The sequence below is a fragment of the Gallus gallus genome, chromosome 5 (genome assembly GCF_016699485.2).
Source record: "Gallus gallus isolate bGalGal1 chromosome 5, bGalGal1.mat.broiler.GRCg7b, whole genome shotgun sequence".
NCBI classification, from domain to species: domain Eukaryota; kingdom Metazoa; phylum Chordata; class Aves; order Galliformes; family Phasianidae; genus Gallus; species Gallus gallus.
In genome coordinates this window covers 39,297,338-39,316,385 of record NC_052536.1, presented here as the reverse complement: position 1 = coordinate 39,316,385, position 19,048 = coordinate 39,297,338, and the positions used below count along the sequence as shown (strand labels likewise).

Genomic DNA, 19,048 nt, shown 5'->3' with positions numbered 1-19,048 from the left:
AAGCATCAAAACACCGCAGCAAAGGTTTTATTCCTAATGTGTCCAGCACCCCTCAGGATATAAGAAAATCTATTCCCAGCAGTTACCCAGCACATTTCACTGCAGATTCAGAAAGACTGGACTGTCTAAAAAACATCAACACATTTTAAGTTTTTAAAACGAATCTCCAAGTATGTAATCATATAACATCTTCACTAAAATAAAAAAAATAAATCTATGCTGCTACCTGTGCCTGATACAGCAGAGGATGTAGCACCTAAACCATGCAGTAAATGATTTTGTAACATTTCTTATTACCAGTAATTTTACAGCATCTCTGTTTATTGCATAGATAATGGGCAGATGTTTGTTGTCATTAAACTGCTCTTAGCAAACATTACCATAAAGGTATTTGGCAGATAATAAAACAGAATGTGTATCCCTATGCTCAACATCATCATTGCCAACAGCAGGTATATTGCTGTTCACAAACAGTATGTTGCAAAACACAGAGCAAGCCTGGTTTGCTGAGGAGTTAATAACCCATCTGTGAGCAAACCCAAACAGGAAGGGACAGTTGTTCCAGCTTCAGAGAACAGGAAAGGGATATCTGTGTCTGCTGTAATGAGAACTGGGTGAAGATCAGAAAAAGCAAAGGTCTGGAACACAACTTTTCTGTCTCAACTGGAGAAGACTCATGGAATGTCCAGTTCTGGGCAATTAATTCCAAAGGCTTAAAATCTAAGTTTCAGTGCCCTTTATTTCAGTTTTAAATACCTAGCAGTCTCACGTTAACCTGCATTTTCTAATCTTATTACTATATAACTCTAAATAAAGGAAAGGCCAATCAAGACAATTAACTAGGAAAAAGCATCAAAAAGGAGTGTTCGACAACATCTAATTTTAATTGGCTTAAAACTATCTGATTTTCAGTAATATTTTGCCTTATGCCCTTCTTCCTGGGCTTTTGGCCTCCATTGTTTCACAACATTTAGGTAGAAGGAAAACATGCAGAGAGCTTTCAGGAGTGGAACAGATCCACGTATCCTTTGGGATTCATGGCATTTCCACTGCAGCTACAGGAAACAACTAACATGAATACAACACACATTCATCTTCTCCTGCTTGTTTAATGCCAGGGCTTTGGGGTTCTTTTCATAAAACTCTGTGGGTTGTGAGGTGGAATCTTTTTCTCACAGCAAAGAAGTACATCATGCTCCATTAGCCAGACCTCAACTTATGCCCTTAACACTTTCATTTCGTGCAATTAACAGGACTGTTGTGACCTGATGCTCTGGCTTATGTCAAATACTAACAAATTAGAAACCAAAAAGCATAGAAGATATTAAGTACCTAAAAATACTGAAGAATCTTCACAGTAGCTGAACCACTTCTCTCTCTCCCACCCCCTCCTGCCTGTCTGTATCATCTCTTCAGCCATTCTTCTGGACCGACTAGCAAGTCATTCAAATTTCTGTTGGGTTCTGTATGAGAAGATATTTCACAAAGAACAGAAGGAAATGTGCTACTCATTATTCTTGAGAATCCTTTTGTCATCTCTCACAAAGTTTGTCCTACAGTAGACTACAAGGGACTCGGAGCATCACTTAGAGGAGACACTGTGTCTTATCTGTTCTGCCTCTTTTCTATCTTCTTTGCTTTATGTCCCCCCAGCAGAAGACATCCTTACTTTTGTCAATTTGGTAGTCTTGGCAGTTTGACACTGTCAACTCCTTCCTGGCACAGCCCTGGTGGAGTGCGGCAGTACTGAATTATCTGACTAGAATCTCTACATAATCAATGAAAGGAGATAGGCAAATCAACAAAAGGAGGCAAGCAAATCACATAATTGCTTTGGATTTCTCCTGAGAAGACGCTACCTCCCTCCCCTGGCTTCACAAGGAGCTTAGATGCTTAGCACAAGCCCTTGATGCCGCCTCTACTTTTTTTTTTTAATTGTCATTCTCATAGTACTTCCCAAAGTCATCTAAAGAAAGAGATCAGAATATTAGTTGAATTAAATGAACGCCACTTGCAAAGCCAGCAGAGACATCCTGTGTCTTCTTTTCCACCCCTGAGTACAGCCACAGCACCATTCCCTTCCAATCGTTATTGTGGGATCCCTGACATTTCAGAAACTTGTCTGAAGAATGCAGTTGACACACTGCCAAATACTGTGAATTTGCATTGTCTTAACACAAAGTACCTAAACCTCTTTTCTAACTATGATACAAACAGTTTCCTTTCACAGTCCTTTTTAGATGTATAACAGACTTTCATATAGCAACATGAAAAATGTACAAGAAATACAGCATTATCGATGTAACAGTTCTATATCTGGAAAGCAGGAGATATAGATTACCATTAGCAACAAATGAATATCTGCTTCTCTCTCTGGAGTTGCTACATGTGTTTTTTGTATTGTTACTACTTTAACTAAATTCTAATTGTATGCTTTGCTTATTCAAAATAAATGATTCTCCTGACAAATAACAGACATATGAGATCCTTTATTTTAGACTTCCCTGCACCCTAACCTTAACCTAAATCTTGGGCTGTAAAACCCTTTCAAGAATTACACTCCCCTCTTTTAACAGACTCAGGCGTGGGGGAATCAAAGGACTGTAGCACGTCCCAGACAACAGAGGAGACCAGAAAAGTGTGTCAGTAAGTTTGCTTTATTAAAGAAGCTAGTGTGCTCCTTCATTCCCTACCCTTACGCACCCAGCCTTGTTCCTGTGGTCCTATGGCAGCTCTCTAGTCACAGTGCCAAGTGCCATTTTAGCATGGCAGCATTTCCCATTGTGATTCCCTTCCCAGTCTCCACATTAACTTTTCATATTCCAGCAGTGTTTATGTCACAGGCCAGTTGAAATCATGACTTGCAATAATCCTCGGGTGTCAGACCATGAGAATGAAAATTATCTTTTGCAATTCTTCTGTTCATAGAGGCAAAATCGCTGTGCACCAAAACAGTCTCCTCATATCAAGTACTTCAATCGCAGCAATATGAAGCTGTTCTGTAACACCACAATAAACACTGTAGAATCAAACACACTCCAACTGCAGAACTTCTTTCATGTATATAGTCTACAAATACTTAGAAGCTGCTTCCTGTATTGCCGAAGAACCTCACATATGAAAACCATGTTTTGCCTGACTTTTTGGCCTAAATCAGTAAGAGGGCTTCTAGTTATAGTAAAAATGAGTTTCTCAGGATTAGGACTTCTGCATACGTCATCTTGATTGTCCTGAACTATATCATCATTATTTTTTATAACCTTAAATAGTGTTTAACACGTATTTTTTAAGACCTCAAGTTCCCATATTGGTAAGTACATCTTTCTTACACACATCTTCCTTACTTATTCTGATGGCTGGCCAGAGCATGACCAAGTTATAGATCTCAGGCCAGACTCAAGATTCACTTCTAGATTTTGGTGGTTCTATGCCCTTAACCTCCTGATTTCACTGATCACAAAAGGAATAAAAAGCAACACTGCAAACATTTAAAGTACATAAGATGAATTCTGCTCTTTATGCCATTGGTTACCTTTGGATTCTCCTCTGATAGGCAAGTTCATGAGATGGACATGAGGCAGAGTTCAGAAAGACCTGAATCACAGCGCTGGTTCCTCCTGATACCACGTACAGACCAACGGCAAGCATAATTACAGTTTTGAGGGGAAATAATGTAGATGGTAGTGCTTCTTTTTATGTCTTTGTAGGACGTAGTTACACAACAACTGGCCAAAACAACTCACAACACTGTGGTTGACAAAACCTCTGATGTTTTCCAGAATCATCTAATCTATAGCCAACAAGAGAAAACGGCTGAGCTGACATTGGCATAGCCAACATACATGAATTTTATGACAGTACATTTTCACCTATGTCCTCAGCATGGATTGCAATCTTGATGCTTCAATTGTTTTAAGGACCACTGGCAATTAACTGGTATTGTTGCCTAGGGCAACAAACCACACACTTCATTTCAAGGGCATCACCAGCACAATAAGAACAGCAGCAGTTAATGGAATCACTTGCTATTTGAGAAACGTATAGCTCAGATATCATACATTTCTGAATTAATTTCCATGTGGCCTAAAACACATAAGTACGCCTGCCTGTACCAGCAATACTTGTCTCATTTCTCCAATCCAATGTCTTTCAATCACCAAGGAGTAACAACAGTAAGGGGCAGAGATTCTCCCACTCACTCCCTCAGATCTGTCTTAATCCCACAGGTAAAAAAGAGGAAGACTAGATAGAACTGTGTCACAGAGTTATCCCTAGATCTGTGTCCATGGGAATGCCCCCAGAGAACAAAGCACCATGGAATCAGAACATTAACTCTTTAACTCCCACTGATTTTCATAATGTTATGATGCAAAATACCGACAAAAAAGAAAAAATCACAAAACCACAGCAAGCTGGGATATGTCATCTATCCCACACAAGAAAACTAACAACAATCCAAGTTTACACTTGATACACTTTTCAAGTAATTTTCCTGAGATTTCTCACATATGGCAGCATTTTCTGTCTTAGAAGACAAACTGTACTCAAAGTGACACCAGAAACCAAAGTAAAGGACTTTTGATTTAGGGAATAAAGTAAGACAAAGGTAAGTTCATGAAATGCAAGCGGAAGGAAACAGTCAGAGATGAGAGCTTTCCTAGTGTCGGGGCTGGAACTCTGCATTGGAAAGATCAACATGGGCACAGGAAAGTCTCATGGAAACATTCATTTTTGTTCTAAAACATCTGCACACGTTCAACTCTGCATAATTCAGCTTACCTCGCTCGCATGTTCTCCCCCAATAGCCAGTGCCAGTACAGTCACAAATGAAGCGGTTCCAGCCATCCTTGCAGACTGCATTATTCTTACATGGGTAGCTGTCACATTGCTTGGTACTCAAGCGGGAGCAGGAGGACTTGACCCCTGCTGCATTCTGTGCCTCTGCCAGCTGCCGGATGTTCTTGCTTCGTCCATCGATGAACAAGTCTCGGATACAGCCAACGTAGCCATAGTTCAGCATTGCTGTCCAGAGCTCTGTGGGAAGGATGAGTCCTGCCCGATTCTCTGGCAGCCCACCCAGGTACATGTCACCCTCCAGATCTAGGATCTCACTCTCTCCACTAGCGGTGAATGGGGTGCGTCTGCTGTTCACTGATATAGTACCTAAATGAGGAGGATAAGGAGACACCAATCAACACTTTCACTTACAGCCTCAGTCATTTACAGTCTAGGTCACTTCTTCCAATAATTCAGTACAAAAAATGAAATCTTCTCCTCTACATGAATACACTCCTAACAGAGATGATGACTCCCACACAGCTTCTTCTCTTGAATCACAGGGCAGAAGAGTTTCCACACATGTGCCTGTGTGCCACCTTGTGATATAAGGTCACTAGAATAGCAATGCAGTGTCTAACCAGTAAGGTACAAACTGAACATTATTCAATAGTATTCATCCAGCAAAGCAAAGACTTACTGAGGAAATACAGGATTTTTATGGTATTGGGAACAGAGAAGAAAAATTAAAAGAGTATTCATTCATGTGACATAGCTCTTAGAGATAACATTTCACTGGTACCTTCAAAGCTGGACACGGATGATGGGACAAAATAAACTCTTATCAAGGCAGTCAGTGACATCAAATTGAGGAGGATGGCTAATGCACTGGAGGAAGGACAGGACTACCAGTTAGAGAAACCTTCAAAAGCCAGAGAAGAGGGCTGATAGAAATGTTTGATGTACAACAATAAATAGAAAATCTTGTACCTGGCGCAAAATAATCTCATGCGTAATTACAGGCTACAGCCCAACTGAGTAAGGAGCAAAAAGAACCTGAGAATATGTTAGACAACAACTAGAACTTGAGACACTGGTGTACACTTGCAACGTCAAGAGACATTGATCACAAGTTGCAATCCTCACACTTGTACTCCAAACTTAGAAAGCCCATAAACAAATTTTGAAATAAATTAACTCAATAATGTTTACTTTTTTGTTATTTTTGTGTAAAAACTTGAACTTTAGTCCCACTTGTACATTGGTCAATACAAATACTGTTTATCCATCCTTCTCAGTTCCAGTGGAGTATGTTTAAGAAGACAGAAGGAGTGATTCTGCTATCACCTCCATCTGCATAAAACAGGTGTAGCTTCATTAGGTCAATGTAATTTGCTTTGCTTAAAACTGAAGCTTGAAGCTTTTATTTCAAACGACTTTGAAACAAGCTCCTTAAGCTTAGTCTCACGAAGTTCCAGTTTTTCATCGAAAGAAGAGTATGTCGATTTCTAGTTTTCTCATTTACATCACATCTTTCCAGCCAAACAAGTATTTTTTTTATGAGACCTAATAACGAGGTTTTCCAAAGACATCTAAGGTGAAGTCTATTTCCAAAGCACTCAGCTTTTTATTTCCATATCCTGACATTTCATTCACTTTACGATAAACTTATTCAGTCAAGAAAGGCCTTCATCTTTTTCCCAGAGTCCTTATAATCCAGGTCCTTTTGCCGGACATAACACATCGTACTTTACTTAGTATATATGGTAGAACTTGCAAGAATAAGAACATCCTTACTGCCCAGAAAGCCAACCGCATCCTGAGCTACATCAAAAGAAGTGTTGTCAGCAGTTTGAGGGAGGTGATCCTGCCCCTCTAACTGTGTCTTGGTGAGACCTTCCCTTGGAGTACTGCGTCCAGATATGGAGCCTTCAGTATAGCAGAGACACAGATCTGTTGGAGCATGTCTAGAGAAGAGACACAGAAATTATTCAAGGAATGGAACACCTCCCCTACTAGGACAGGCTGAGAGAGCTGGGGCTGTCCAGCCTGGAAAAGAGAAGCCTCAGGGAAGTCCTGAGAGTGGCCTTTCACTGTCTAAAAAGGGTCCTATAAGAAAGAAGAAGACAGACTCTTTAGCAGTGTCTGTTATGATAGCACAAGGGGAATGGTTTCAAACTAAAAACTAAAAGAGGGGAGATTCAGACTGGATATAACAAAAAAGATTTTATGATAAGAGTAGTGAGGCACTGCCACAGGTTGCCCAGAGGTATGGTGGGTGTCCTGTCCCTGGAGACTGTCAAGGTCAGGCTGGACAGGGCTCTGATCTAGCTGTACGTGTCCCTTTTCATCACACAGGAAGTGGACCAGATGACCTTTAAAGGTCCCTTCAAACTCAAATGATTCTATGATTCTACAAAATTCTAACTCTATGGAATGAAACATTTTGCACCTTGAAGGTCAAACACTGAAAACAGAATCCTCAGAGAGGTGTTGGAATCACCAGCCTTGAAGACATTCAAAACACAAATGGGCACAGCCCTGAAGGAAGCACATATTTCAGCAGAGTCTGGACTAGAAATCTCCGGAGGTTTGTTGCAAAGTAAATCATTCTGTGGATATACAAAGACAGCTAAGTATTTTAACTTCCATTTTACAAATGGGAAATTCAAAGTAGAGGAAGATAAAGTTGCCTTACTATTTTGTTATATATTATATAACATTATATAACACTATTAAAACTGTAGTGGCCTCTGTATGTTGCAAGCAAGATGCTGGCATACCTAGACTGAGGCCATGAAATAATCAGAATATACAATATAGAAATGTAATCAGAACACTTGAAACAGTTACAGAGAAGCAAAGTGACTTTTTTTAAGGTCAGACATGAAAAAAAGCAGGAAACTCAACACAGGCCTCTCACATCCCAATGCAGCACACTCTTCAGAAGAGCATTCAGCAGCTTTTGTGATAAGGACATCTGCCCACCAGACACTCAGCAAAAAATTAGCAATTCACTTGTGCTAGCAATAAATCATCACATTCAATTGCCTTGTCATTAAAGTAGTCAGTCCTCAGAGAGGACTATCCATGCTTTAAGATTAATTCTACATCATTGCATTTTTATCATATGCACCTACAATAAGGTGGGAGAGTTTAGTTAATAGAGTCAGCTCTATTTTTATGTCTCTGTGAGAAAGTGCAGACATGCATGTATGCTTTTTTTTTTTTTCAAATTTAATAGGTGTTGTCTTGGAGAACAGCACATACGAAAAAGAGACAAGTATTTCATGTGTGTGAAACAGGAATAATGTAACAGGCAGCAGAGTGCCAGAAGCAATAGAAGCATTACAAATTAAAGGCTGACAGAGAACCAGGGTTATTTGATGAATCATTTTGTAAAAGCTAACTGCAGCAGTACAGACATTTTCCCTTTGACATTGTAAGAAAAAAGATGTGCCAATACACCTATAATTCTGAAGGAAGTTTGTCACAGAGCCACAGGATCACAGCCACCTTTCCAACATCTCCATTGCCACTCCTCAAAAGCAGCATACCGAGCACACATTACCCAAAAGATTGGAACACAACACTGGAGAGTTGAACTCCAGACAGCTGCTACTATAGAGAAAGCAAACAACACCTGCAGAAACCAGAAAGGTAAAGAAACCACCTGAAAGAGAAGAAATATTGAATACCATGGAGAACTGTAAAACCTGGAGAAAGAGAACGAGATTGTAAAAGAAAATAGTCTAGGCATCAGCCCAATCTTTCTGGCAGTGTTTTGTACCCTGCAACTATTTCTGTAAGGAAGTGATGCTACCTCCACTGCACAGGTCTTTTCGGTTCAAGCTACTGAGGTGGAAAAATTTGAATTGATCCTAGGAAAGAGGAGCTAAATAGGCTAACATTGTTTTGTTTTCTTCCCCTCAAATCCCACGTTTGTGACTGAGTTGAAGTAGATGAAATCCCAACTTGGGAAATCAAAAGCATCTATGTGCCTCCTTGCAAGGCCCTTAGAGACTTCACGCAGGGCTGAAGAACAAAAAAAACAGACTTCATGCAGGGCTGAAGAACAAACAAACAAACACCCTAGCTACTGGACTGAGCTGGTATACAAAGCATTGTGCTGATGAAACTGTACAGAGAAGCTTCCAGTAAGATTTCAGTGTCTTAGTGGGTGGGATATCATCTGTTTTGTAGCCAGTGACCAACTAAAATGTTGTCTCATGTAACATGCTCAGTGTTCCCCTGCTAGAAATTGTGACAGGTTTTGTAGACACTCTGTAGGAGCATTCCCCAGAGACAGAGAGGTTACAGGACAGTAGGTGTCCATGTCCATGCTGACAGCTTCTGACAGAGTACAGAGAAAAACAGCTTTTGTTCCTCTGGCAGGTAGCACAGACCAAAGCATACACAAAGCCTAAGGGGACAGAAGTGCCAGAGGTTATATGAATAAGAGTGCCGTGCTTCCCCAGCATTTGCACTCCTGCCTTAATACTGTTCAGTAGTGAATATTTGGATTTTAGGCTATTTCAATAAGGACAGCAGAGCCTGAGGTTTTGGACTTTTCTGAAATGGAAAGAGGTAAAGGAGATGACACATATTAAAGGACCGGCTGCCTTAGAAATAGAAATCCCAACTCTTAGGACTAGCTCATTAAACCAAAACACCTATTTCGGTTTCATGTTAAGTTCATTATTTTGGTTCTGTTTCTACAAAATAGGTATTTGCATTTAAAAAAAATAATTAAAAATCTCTAAGGTGTAGCAATTCTCTTTTCTGCACACTGGGGAGAAAAGCCAAGGACTAAACAAAAAGGGATCATGAACATCCTTCTCATATCTACCAAAACAGCACAAGGTAAGTGTGGTTGACTCTTCCTAGAGGTATGCCGTGGAAAAGTCAATGTCAGTATCCTGGATATATGAAAGACACAACATCAGTCACTAAGGATCATTATCCCAGCACAGGCTGTCAGCAAAAAAAGCAATTAAAAACAAAAAAAGAGAGAGAGAGAGGAAGAGGAAAGAATGAGCAAATATGTTCATTTTGTTGAGCAAAGTGCTTTCAATTCAGAATCTGTTATCTCCAATCAGCGTCCAGGCCATCACAAACCTTTCTGTCAGATAACAAACAAGCTAGTCCCATGATCTCACCCACAAAGTAGCAATGCCATCTGTCACACCCTTGTAGACGAATGAACGTGGGTCCCTCTTGTGGGATTTAACAAAATTTTTTAGCAGAGAGTTTAGTGTCATTTCTCCTCCTCCTGCAGCTGCCTCTCCAGGGACCAGACAGTCCCCAAGTGAGTAAGCAAAACTGAAGGCAGTACTGAATGCTAGTAATTGAGTTTATTCTTGGAAGTTAATTAAATTTTAGCTATTCTAAAGAAATCAAAGCTCAACTTATTTATTTATTTAAGGCTTCTTTTATAAAACGTTCCTATCGATGTCTTTAGGAGATAGCAATATATAACCACATATATTAAGTCCTAGTAGAGTCTGATGTGAAATACAGAAAAACTCCTTACATCATCAAAGGAAAAAAGTGGCTTCAGGCAAAGACCTGTTCAAACAGCTAGGCTATGCACAGCAGCTGAAAGTCAGCTCTTTTGAAAATTCTTTTGAAAAATCCCACCAGTCCAGAAGGAACTCTCACACAATTGTTCACATATCCTTAAGATGAAGTTAACTTACTTATTTCCTTATATAATCACCATTAGCACGCTAACGTTTAACACAGCATTAGGAACAGAAAAAAATACTTCTTTGTAACTGCATGGTAAGCATATTAATTGAAATAAACTAAAACACATTTTGGAAAATAAGAAGCTATGTGGGAAAAAAAGACCAAAAACAAACAAACAAAAAAATCCACTGAATGCTGACCTAGATATTAAGACTAGGATTTCTACAGACTTGGCATACAAGCTGCAAGTAAAGAAGAAACCTAATCGAAAACTCCAAGATGCCAAGTGAAACAGAACAGGATGAAAATGTTAATTCGTTGTCATGATTTTTTCACTGATTGTGCACATTAATTCTATTTTCCTTGTGACAAGATCTAAACCTTCTGTTCTTTAAAGGCACAAGATTCAGTAGAAGACACAGACCACAACAAGAAGTTCTCATTCGGTTTCTGCTCAGTTGCTTTTTGAACAGAAACCCAGAGTAAATCACTGAGAATTTCTCAAAACAAGGACAAAGTAATAACAGTGTTGAAGGTTCTTAAACCTTACCATGGCCCACAAAGAAGTCACCATTAAAATTACATGCGAAATTGCAGAGATAGGTCCAGAGTATCAGAAGTTTTAGAATAAAGGTTGATAGCCTCCCTCTGTGATGCTCTATCTGAAGTTCACATTAGACATTCAATGAAAATCTGCCCATTCACATCTTTGTTTTGCTGGATAAATATCATTAGAGTAAGACTTTTTGTAAGAAGGTGATTCATACTTAGTAGGTCTAGAATTGAAAGATGAATCTACTATAGAAAAAGTCACCACTCTACCTGATCTTCCATCTCGCTGAATATCTACATGATACCATTCTCCATCATTGGCTTTCTTCTGCGTGGCTTTGACTTTAATGGTCCCAGAGCCCATGTCCAGCAACAAGTAGAGGTTCCCATCTAGAAGTTCAACTGCAAAGAAGTCTACCTTCGTGTTTTTCTGGCTCCTGGCATCTTTTCTCTCCTGAGGCTTGCCATGGGTGAAAAGTATTAGCCCATTGGGTTCGGTGGTTCGGAAATCAAATGAGATGGAGCCCATCCTTTTGGTGTTCCATTTGGGCAAACTAATATATGCCTCAGGTGTCTCAAAGCTGATGGGGTCCAGCGTAGCCACATTCTCACATACAAATTTCACTTCTCCATAGATCTTCATCTTAGTATCACCAATCCGTGCCAAGCGAGACAGCTCCAGACGAATGTCATTATTCTTATAAACAACCTGCCAGACACAAAGAAAAACATCATACATCAATCCTGTATACTGTACAAATACTCCAATTACCTTCATCCACGGGAGATAAACTTCTCCCAAAAGGCAGTGGGGAGCTGAAGGGAGACCACGCAAGAATGTGACATGATGACAGAAGCAGAGAACAGAAGCAGGAGGGTGTACAGGAATGACAGCAATGGGTATTCTGTGATGACTATAGATCAGATAATCTGGCAGAAGAGAAGAACACTTGCTGAAGGACAGAGAGAACAATTAACTCGATCACAGGCTCACTCAGCTGTAAAAGCTTTTGTATATAAAATGCAGTGTATGTCTGGCATCACGCTGTTGTATTTGCATAAAGTCCATACAAAATACATAACAAAGTTTAACCTCTATGTCCATCTCTGCTAACCACAGCAGGGAACTTTGTGCCACCACTGTCATTTTTTTATTATTCTTATAAACCTACTTTACCACCACTAGAAGAGAGATATAAAAAAATAAAATAAAATAGAATAACCAAGTTCCTGTGAACTATTGGTGATTGTCCTGTTGTTCCTATAGAGTTTCAAGATTAAAAAAAAAAAATTATCTTACCAAGAAATCTTAAAACACAACAGGCACACAAACCTAAAGTAGATATAACTGCACAACACACAAAAATCTCTATGTATAGAGTGCCTGGACTCAAACACAATCTGGGGTGAAGACGAGAGCTCTGGACTCCGCATAGTGCTGCATTAATGGAAAATGTGCAAGAGGAGAGTCCCAAATAGCCAAATACTACTAAGCATGCCTAGCTCAGGTGAAAGTCCAAACTTTCTCACAGGCACAGAATTAAACTGCACATGAAAGAACACATCCCTCTGCCCCATGCCATCCTCTCAGAGTCAGGGACTGGAGAAGGCACAGAGATATAATATTCATTAACAGATCTTCCTCTCAAAAACCTTCCATGCCTCCCTGAAGCCGGACGAGTGCATACAGCAAGCAGAAGCATTGCTGCAAATAGCAGTTCTGCATCACTACTGAAAACTGATTTCTTGTAAGGAGTTATTATTTTAAAGGACTTTCTACCTATTATGTATGGCATCACACATGTAAACACAGATTTGATTTCTTCTGCTTTCAAAATGCTAGCAGGATGAGTTGTCAGCAGTTTACTAAGAAAAGAGATGGAAAGTAGATGTGTATTGTTAATTCTAAAAATATCATCTGAGGTGGTGTATGGACAGGCTTAAAAACATGCAGATGTAACATTTGGACGTGCATCTGTATAACTCAGTCTGAAGGCCCAAGGGGAGTTTCTGACCAAACAGATAATTCTTCACTGATGTTCTCTGGGCTGTAAATCCAGCAGTAGATTGAGGATAAGTAGATCAGGAAAGAAATTTTCCAGAATCAGACAGACATATATAATCCTAGTAGCAACTAACAGAAGTAAGCTATGGAATATCACAGTACAGGAAAGGCAGAGAAAAAAATCGGCAGTAAATATTAAAAGACGTGATAGAGAGGATGGGGGACAAGATTCTAAAGATGACCTTAGGATAAAAAAGAAATGAAATCACAATTCAACACAGTTGTAGCAAGCGAAGAACTTCCATCTTTTGCTAAGCAGTAAAGGAGAATTTCTCCAGTGCAGCCAGCACAGCATCTGCTCTCCCTGTTCCAAAGGCAAAATGCCCTACATCACAGTGAAAGGAGAATCCAAGCATTAGTTCCCACGTGGAGTCATGGCACAACACTGTAGTTCCTCCCAGCAGAGGACAGTGTTGACCTGCAATAGCTCTAGTTATTTTGCTCTATTTTCCTATGAGAGCACTCTGCCCTTCCATAGACTTCAAAAACATCAAGTCTGTTTAATATCTGCAACACGAATAAAATATATTTTCAATTTGTGGAACTGTAGTAGTTTCATTCTGTGGATTAACCAGGTCAAATATTCTGGCTAGACAGACCACAAACCGCCTTCCAGCAGCTCAGTAGAGAGGTGCATTGCAGCCTCTCCGCCTGGCAGACAAACAAGTACAATGAGCCAGACAGCAGAGACAAGCAACAGCTACACCTGTATCCACAAAAGGCACTTGAGTCACGTTAGATGTACTACTCCCTGTAGCGCCAGGTGGCTACCTGGACTGGCAAGGACTTCTGCACATACTTTTTGTTGGGGCCACATCCAGTGCTTTCCACAAACACTAGCTCAGGGCAGTGCACGCAGGCTGGTCTCTGCATCTTGAGGAAACAGTGAAATTGAGGGTACAAAGGAAAATGAATGGAGCAATTAAGAGCATGGAAGAGCTGCTTTATGAGATCAGGCTGAAAAAAAAAAAAGTCAGGGCTCTCCCATTTAGACTATGAAAGAATATAATTAAAACTTATAGTGAAGGAGGTGAACATAGAACGGCTCTGCCACACCCAGCAATAACAGATTTAGAGGTATTCACAGAAATACAAGTTTAAATAGATTTTTACTTATTTACACAAAGAACTTTTGGAACATGTCAAGGAGGTAGAGAAGAGAGCATCAGTAGGTTCAGGAAAAGAAATAAGAGGAAGCATGTAGGAAAGTTTCACAAAATGACATAAAAGAAAAGGAAAGGATATACCTTCTAATTAATCCTAATCAGATGAGTGTACGTGGTCGGAATGTAAGAGAAATATAATGCTGATAATCATCCTTATGTCACAGTTTCATTTGTGACAGAGGGGGAGAAGATCCTCCCATCCCCTTTTCAGGGAGAAGAAAAGCAAAAAATGGCTCAATTAAGATAAGGAGAGATAATTAATTTATTACAAATGGTAAAAGCACCCAACAGCCTGCCACATGATGTCATGATATGGAATACTGATAAAACCAGGACAGCTCACATGCTCACTCTTAGTAGCACTTACAACTGCTTCTATAGGAGGCAGAATACTGAGTGAATGGGCTGATGGTTCTTCAGTTCTAGCAGGGCTTTTCCTCTATTCTTAATGCATGTGTGCAGTCTACCCTTTGCCCCACTGCAAGGACCATCTGGGAAAGTGAATAATTGGTAATGGGTTCTTGTGGGCAGTCCTTCCGACAGCACTTACAGGACTGGTGTGACTGTGCTACAACTGCATTCATGGTTTCACTCTGTTACGGAGCTGCTTAAGGAGGCAAAAGAATGCCACGCCAGAATGAACAGTGACTTTAGTGATCTTGTCATAGGAGAATTGCTTTCATAGGGTACAGTTCTTCACATTGACGCTTGACTAAAAAATAGCATGAGTACCTGGACTTGAACTTCCTCTACATGAGAGGAGGAGAAAAGTAGCACAGTGCCTACAGATGACGTCTGGTGCTGGGCTATGTCCTGTATCTAGCTATAGCTCAGTGATCTGCTCTTAGGGATTTCTGCAGGTTGTTGGTAAAAGAAATATGCTTACAAACACATAAGCAGCTTCCAGCTCCCAAGCTGAGCAACACACAGGTTATGCTTCCACTTTTCATGTATTTGATACTTGAATAACAACTTCTTTCTGCTTTGGGGAAAGGCAGAGTCCACCTTCGAGTTTTTCTGGGGTTTACAGCAGACTGCCATGTATTTCATTGATTATACCAATGCCACAGCAGAGAATCCTCAACAAAGAAGACTTTTAAAGGACCTAGAGAAAACTACATGAAATTGGTTGTAACCCAGAAAGTCACTAGTAATTGTAGATCTGAGAGCAAGTCTGGAAAAAAGACTGACAAAGCAACTTCAAAGGAAGACCTACAGCAGAAAGGTGAAAGGGTATTGAATGGATACAAGCATTCTGAGTCCAATCTTTTCAAAGAAGCAGATTCACCCAGATCTGAGTCTCTGTTACTCAAGTATTTGTTGTTCTGCAATGTTTTCTTTAGATAAAAACAAAATAAACAAAACAAACAAACGCAAACAAAACAAACGTGACCAAAACCTACAGTCTACCCTAAGAAATGTTAAGAATGCCTGTGTGTAAGGAAGAAGCACAAGTGTGGTTATGTGGCTGTCTTTAGGTACCGCTTACAGCCACAGTTGGACATCAAAATCTTAACATACAGTCAGGTACAGCAGAACCCTCAGCACTATAAACAAAAGAGTAAAAATAATCTTTGAATGTGAATTCACCAGGTGAATTCTGAGCAGGAATAAAGAGACAACAGTATCTTTGGCTTGGGTAATGAAAAGCTAAGGCAGCTTCGGATATCTGCAGTTTGTCACACCAAAAGTTCAAGAATGAGAAAAGAGAGAATAATTAAGGGACTGGAATGCATGTCCCATAGCAAAAAATATTCAAATTCAGTCCTTTTAATAGGTAGAGGTTAAAGGGTGATCTGATCACAAACTACAAGTACCTATGCAGAAAATGGAATTTGACAATAGAGGGCTCTTCAATCCAGGTGACAAAGGAATAATAGGATCCGGGGGCTAGAAATTGAAGTTTGAGAAATTCACATTTTAAAATATTATGACTTATTTTTACATGAGGGTAATTTGGTGTTGAAATAAATTACTGCAGGTTATGGTGTGTTCTCAGCTACTGGCAAATTAAAATAGGAACTTGTTTTTTCTAAAAGACATAGTGAGACAGAAATTAATTATATAGCAAATCAGTCTCGATTAATCATAATGGCTCTTTCTGCCCTCATAACCTATGAATCTTTGTGTTTTAATGAAATCAACAGATGCCTCACTGCAGTTTTCCAGGACAGATGAAATATGTCCTTGCAAAACATTAAAAATGGCTGGTAGAGGAGAAGAGACTCGTGTTGATTCTAGTCAGACTTGCCACCAGCACTTAGCTCAGGCTTTGTTGCATGTTTGTGACTCCAGCTTTCAAAATACCACTGAAAAGAAAGACAAGCAAAAAGCCTAGGGAATAAAATTCAATTCCATACTTCTGTATATATGAGCTTAAAGAGCTTCATTTTTACAAAGTCATCTGGTACAAGCCAGAAAAGACTTTCAGTGAGGAAGCTGTCAGCCAGCAGCATTACCTATCATCTGTGCAACACTTTCTGCCTCGTAGTTTCATTATACCTGGAATCTCTGGACCAACTTAACTCTGTTTAAAAAGAGCAGCTTGTTTTTGTGCCACATCTGATATCTGTATCAGAGAGGGTCAAGATGCCTAAAAGTGTCAAAGAGATGATGTCCAGTACAGTCACACAAATCCACTTTATAAGCTCTCCCTGGAAGGTAGGTAGGAAAGAGAAAAAAAAAGGTTGATTGTTTGAAAAGTGAATATTATTCTTCCAATCTCAAAAATCAATTTATATTCTGAAAATAAAACTAGCACAACAACAAAAGCTTTTTTTTCTTTTTCCATAGGAAGTTGTTCTGAACATGTTTTAAGAGAGGAATAATTTAATGGTTCGATCTGTCTTTGCTTTATGAATTGGGTTGTATAAAAGGATGGTCAGGGATTGGGTAGTACAGATAGACGTGGTCTCTGATTATCAGCAGTAGAAGAATTCCATGACATCTGAGACATTCTGGGGGATAAAGAGAAAAAAAGATGTACAGTAAATCAGGCTTCCTTTAAATCTATTGAGAAAAAAGAGTTTGTTTTAAACTGACCTAAAACAAATCAGCAGAGGTTTCTTAAAAATGGCAACTTTACAATTCTGAAGCATTCAAGGAACTTCTCCAGCTGAACTTATGATAAGAAGCTTCACTCATGGGTTAATGAGAGCTCTAATCAGATGGCTTTTCACAATGATGAAAAGTGTCTCTCTGCAATCAAGTGAAGATGCAGATAGAGAGTGAACAACAAAAGTGAGGAAAAAATGATGTGCTAGGCTTGGCGAGTAGCCAGTCTTCAGTTCCTCTTGAAACTGGTGCTCTTAAGCAGGAAATGTGTTATGGTGCAGGCTGGACAGCCTGGTGAATTAGAAGATGGCAGCCACAAACCATCATGAAGAAAAGGTCAAGAACCCGAAGGCCACTTAAGTTCAGCTAGCTAGGAAGGTAACTGTGAAGGTCATCTAGGTTGTTTACCTACTGCATCCTGTGTATCGCTGCTTTTTTTCTGTCACTACCTTCCCACTTCATGAACTGCCTGCATTATTTCTCAGAATTGTAACTGAGACATTCAGCCTAGAGCCTTTCTAAGCCCTCCTTAAAGACATCTGCATCACAAAAGATGTTGCAGCTTCATAAATTACAGCTTATCAGCTGGTACAGCAGAATTATGTGTTTCTAATCTGCCTCAACTAGCGAGCAGAAGCAAACACACCAGCTAATAATGGCTTACTTTGCATTTGGGACAGACTATGTGTGCAGCGGTTGAAGGCTTCAGTGATGGGGAACTAAAGCTGCTGCACCTATTTAAAGTGTACTTATTATCTAAGTAGACCGTGTATACCTGGTCTAACCATATTTGATGGTTCACTGGGATAACAACTGTATTCAGGTACTTATAGATTCACAGGCACCATTCACCGCACTGAAGTTTATTTGCCTGGCATGAGAAACAGTGCGTCCAGCATTGATAATAAATAAGTGAAACCAAACAAAAGAGACTGAAATACAATTTGTGCTGTGTTGGCTGAAGTAATGCAATCTTGCAGCTCATCTGGAAATGTTTAACAAAGAACGTGAGTTTATCCTGCTAAAAATAGGAATATGAGGAGTAGAATGCTTAAACAATAAATCCATTATAGACTCTGAATAATTCTGAGTTTTGTCGAAAACTACAAAAAAAGAAGAGAGTCTCTTCTGAGTTTCAGGAGAGTTCTAGGAAGATGAAGAGAAAGCCTTCTCTGTAGAGGGATATAAAGAGCAAGAAAGAAAAAGGATACGAGGTGGGTGGGATTCTTTGAACTGCTCTAGTGAGAACACAGTAAAAATAATCATTCAGAAAGAGACTTGGGATGAAGAAATAACATTTCCTAAACTAATCCAGTTTCTGGATACCAAGAAAAGAAGACCCAATACTTCAGGTCACAACTCCCCTTTGAGACTTAAATTAAGCCTCTGCATCTCTTAAGAATTCAGGACATCTGAGTCTTCTCAGTTATAGGAGAGTTAACATCTGCCCAAATAATTCACACAATATCACAGAGAAAGCTTAAACAGATTAAGGCAGTCCATCTTTCTGCCTTATCTTTCACTTGGGTATACATCAAGATAAAGACCAAATATTACTATGTACTCATTCTTGGAATAAGATCTACAATTTTTTGCCTTGTGACCCAAGTATACAAAAAAGAGAGATTCCAAATACGTAATAAAAGAAAGGGCGAAAAAAAGGAAAAAAAGAATTACTTGCAGTTCTTTATTGATGGTCTTGAGCTGTACAATATGATTTTGCATATGCTGAGCCTGCTGCTTC

The 19,048-nt window shown here is 39.5% G+C and overlaps 1 protein-coding gene across 39 annotated transcripts in view; it reads right to left on the bottom strand.

Annotated features, from left to right (window-relative positions):
• NRXN3 (neurexin 3) overlaps positions 1-19,048 on the bottom strand; it is a 941,045-nt gene that overhangs the window by 654,237 nt on the left and 267,760 nt on the right. For all 39 annotated transcript variants that reach the window (XM_015287412.4, XM_040701017.2, XM_040701020.2 and 36 more), the window contains 2 exons: positions 11,290-11,728; positions 4,780-5,163 (listed from right to left, as the gene is read on the bottom strand). In XM_015287412.4, coding sequence (XP_015142898.2) covers positions 4,780-5,163; positions 11,290-11,728 — 823 coding nt within the window. The remainder of the gene's footprint in view (positions 1-4,779; positions 5,164-11,289; positions 11,729-19,048) is intronic.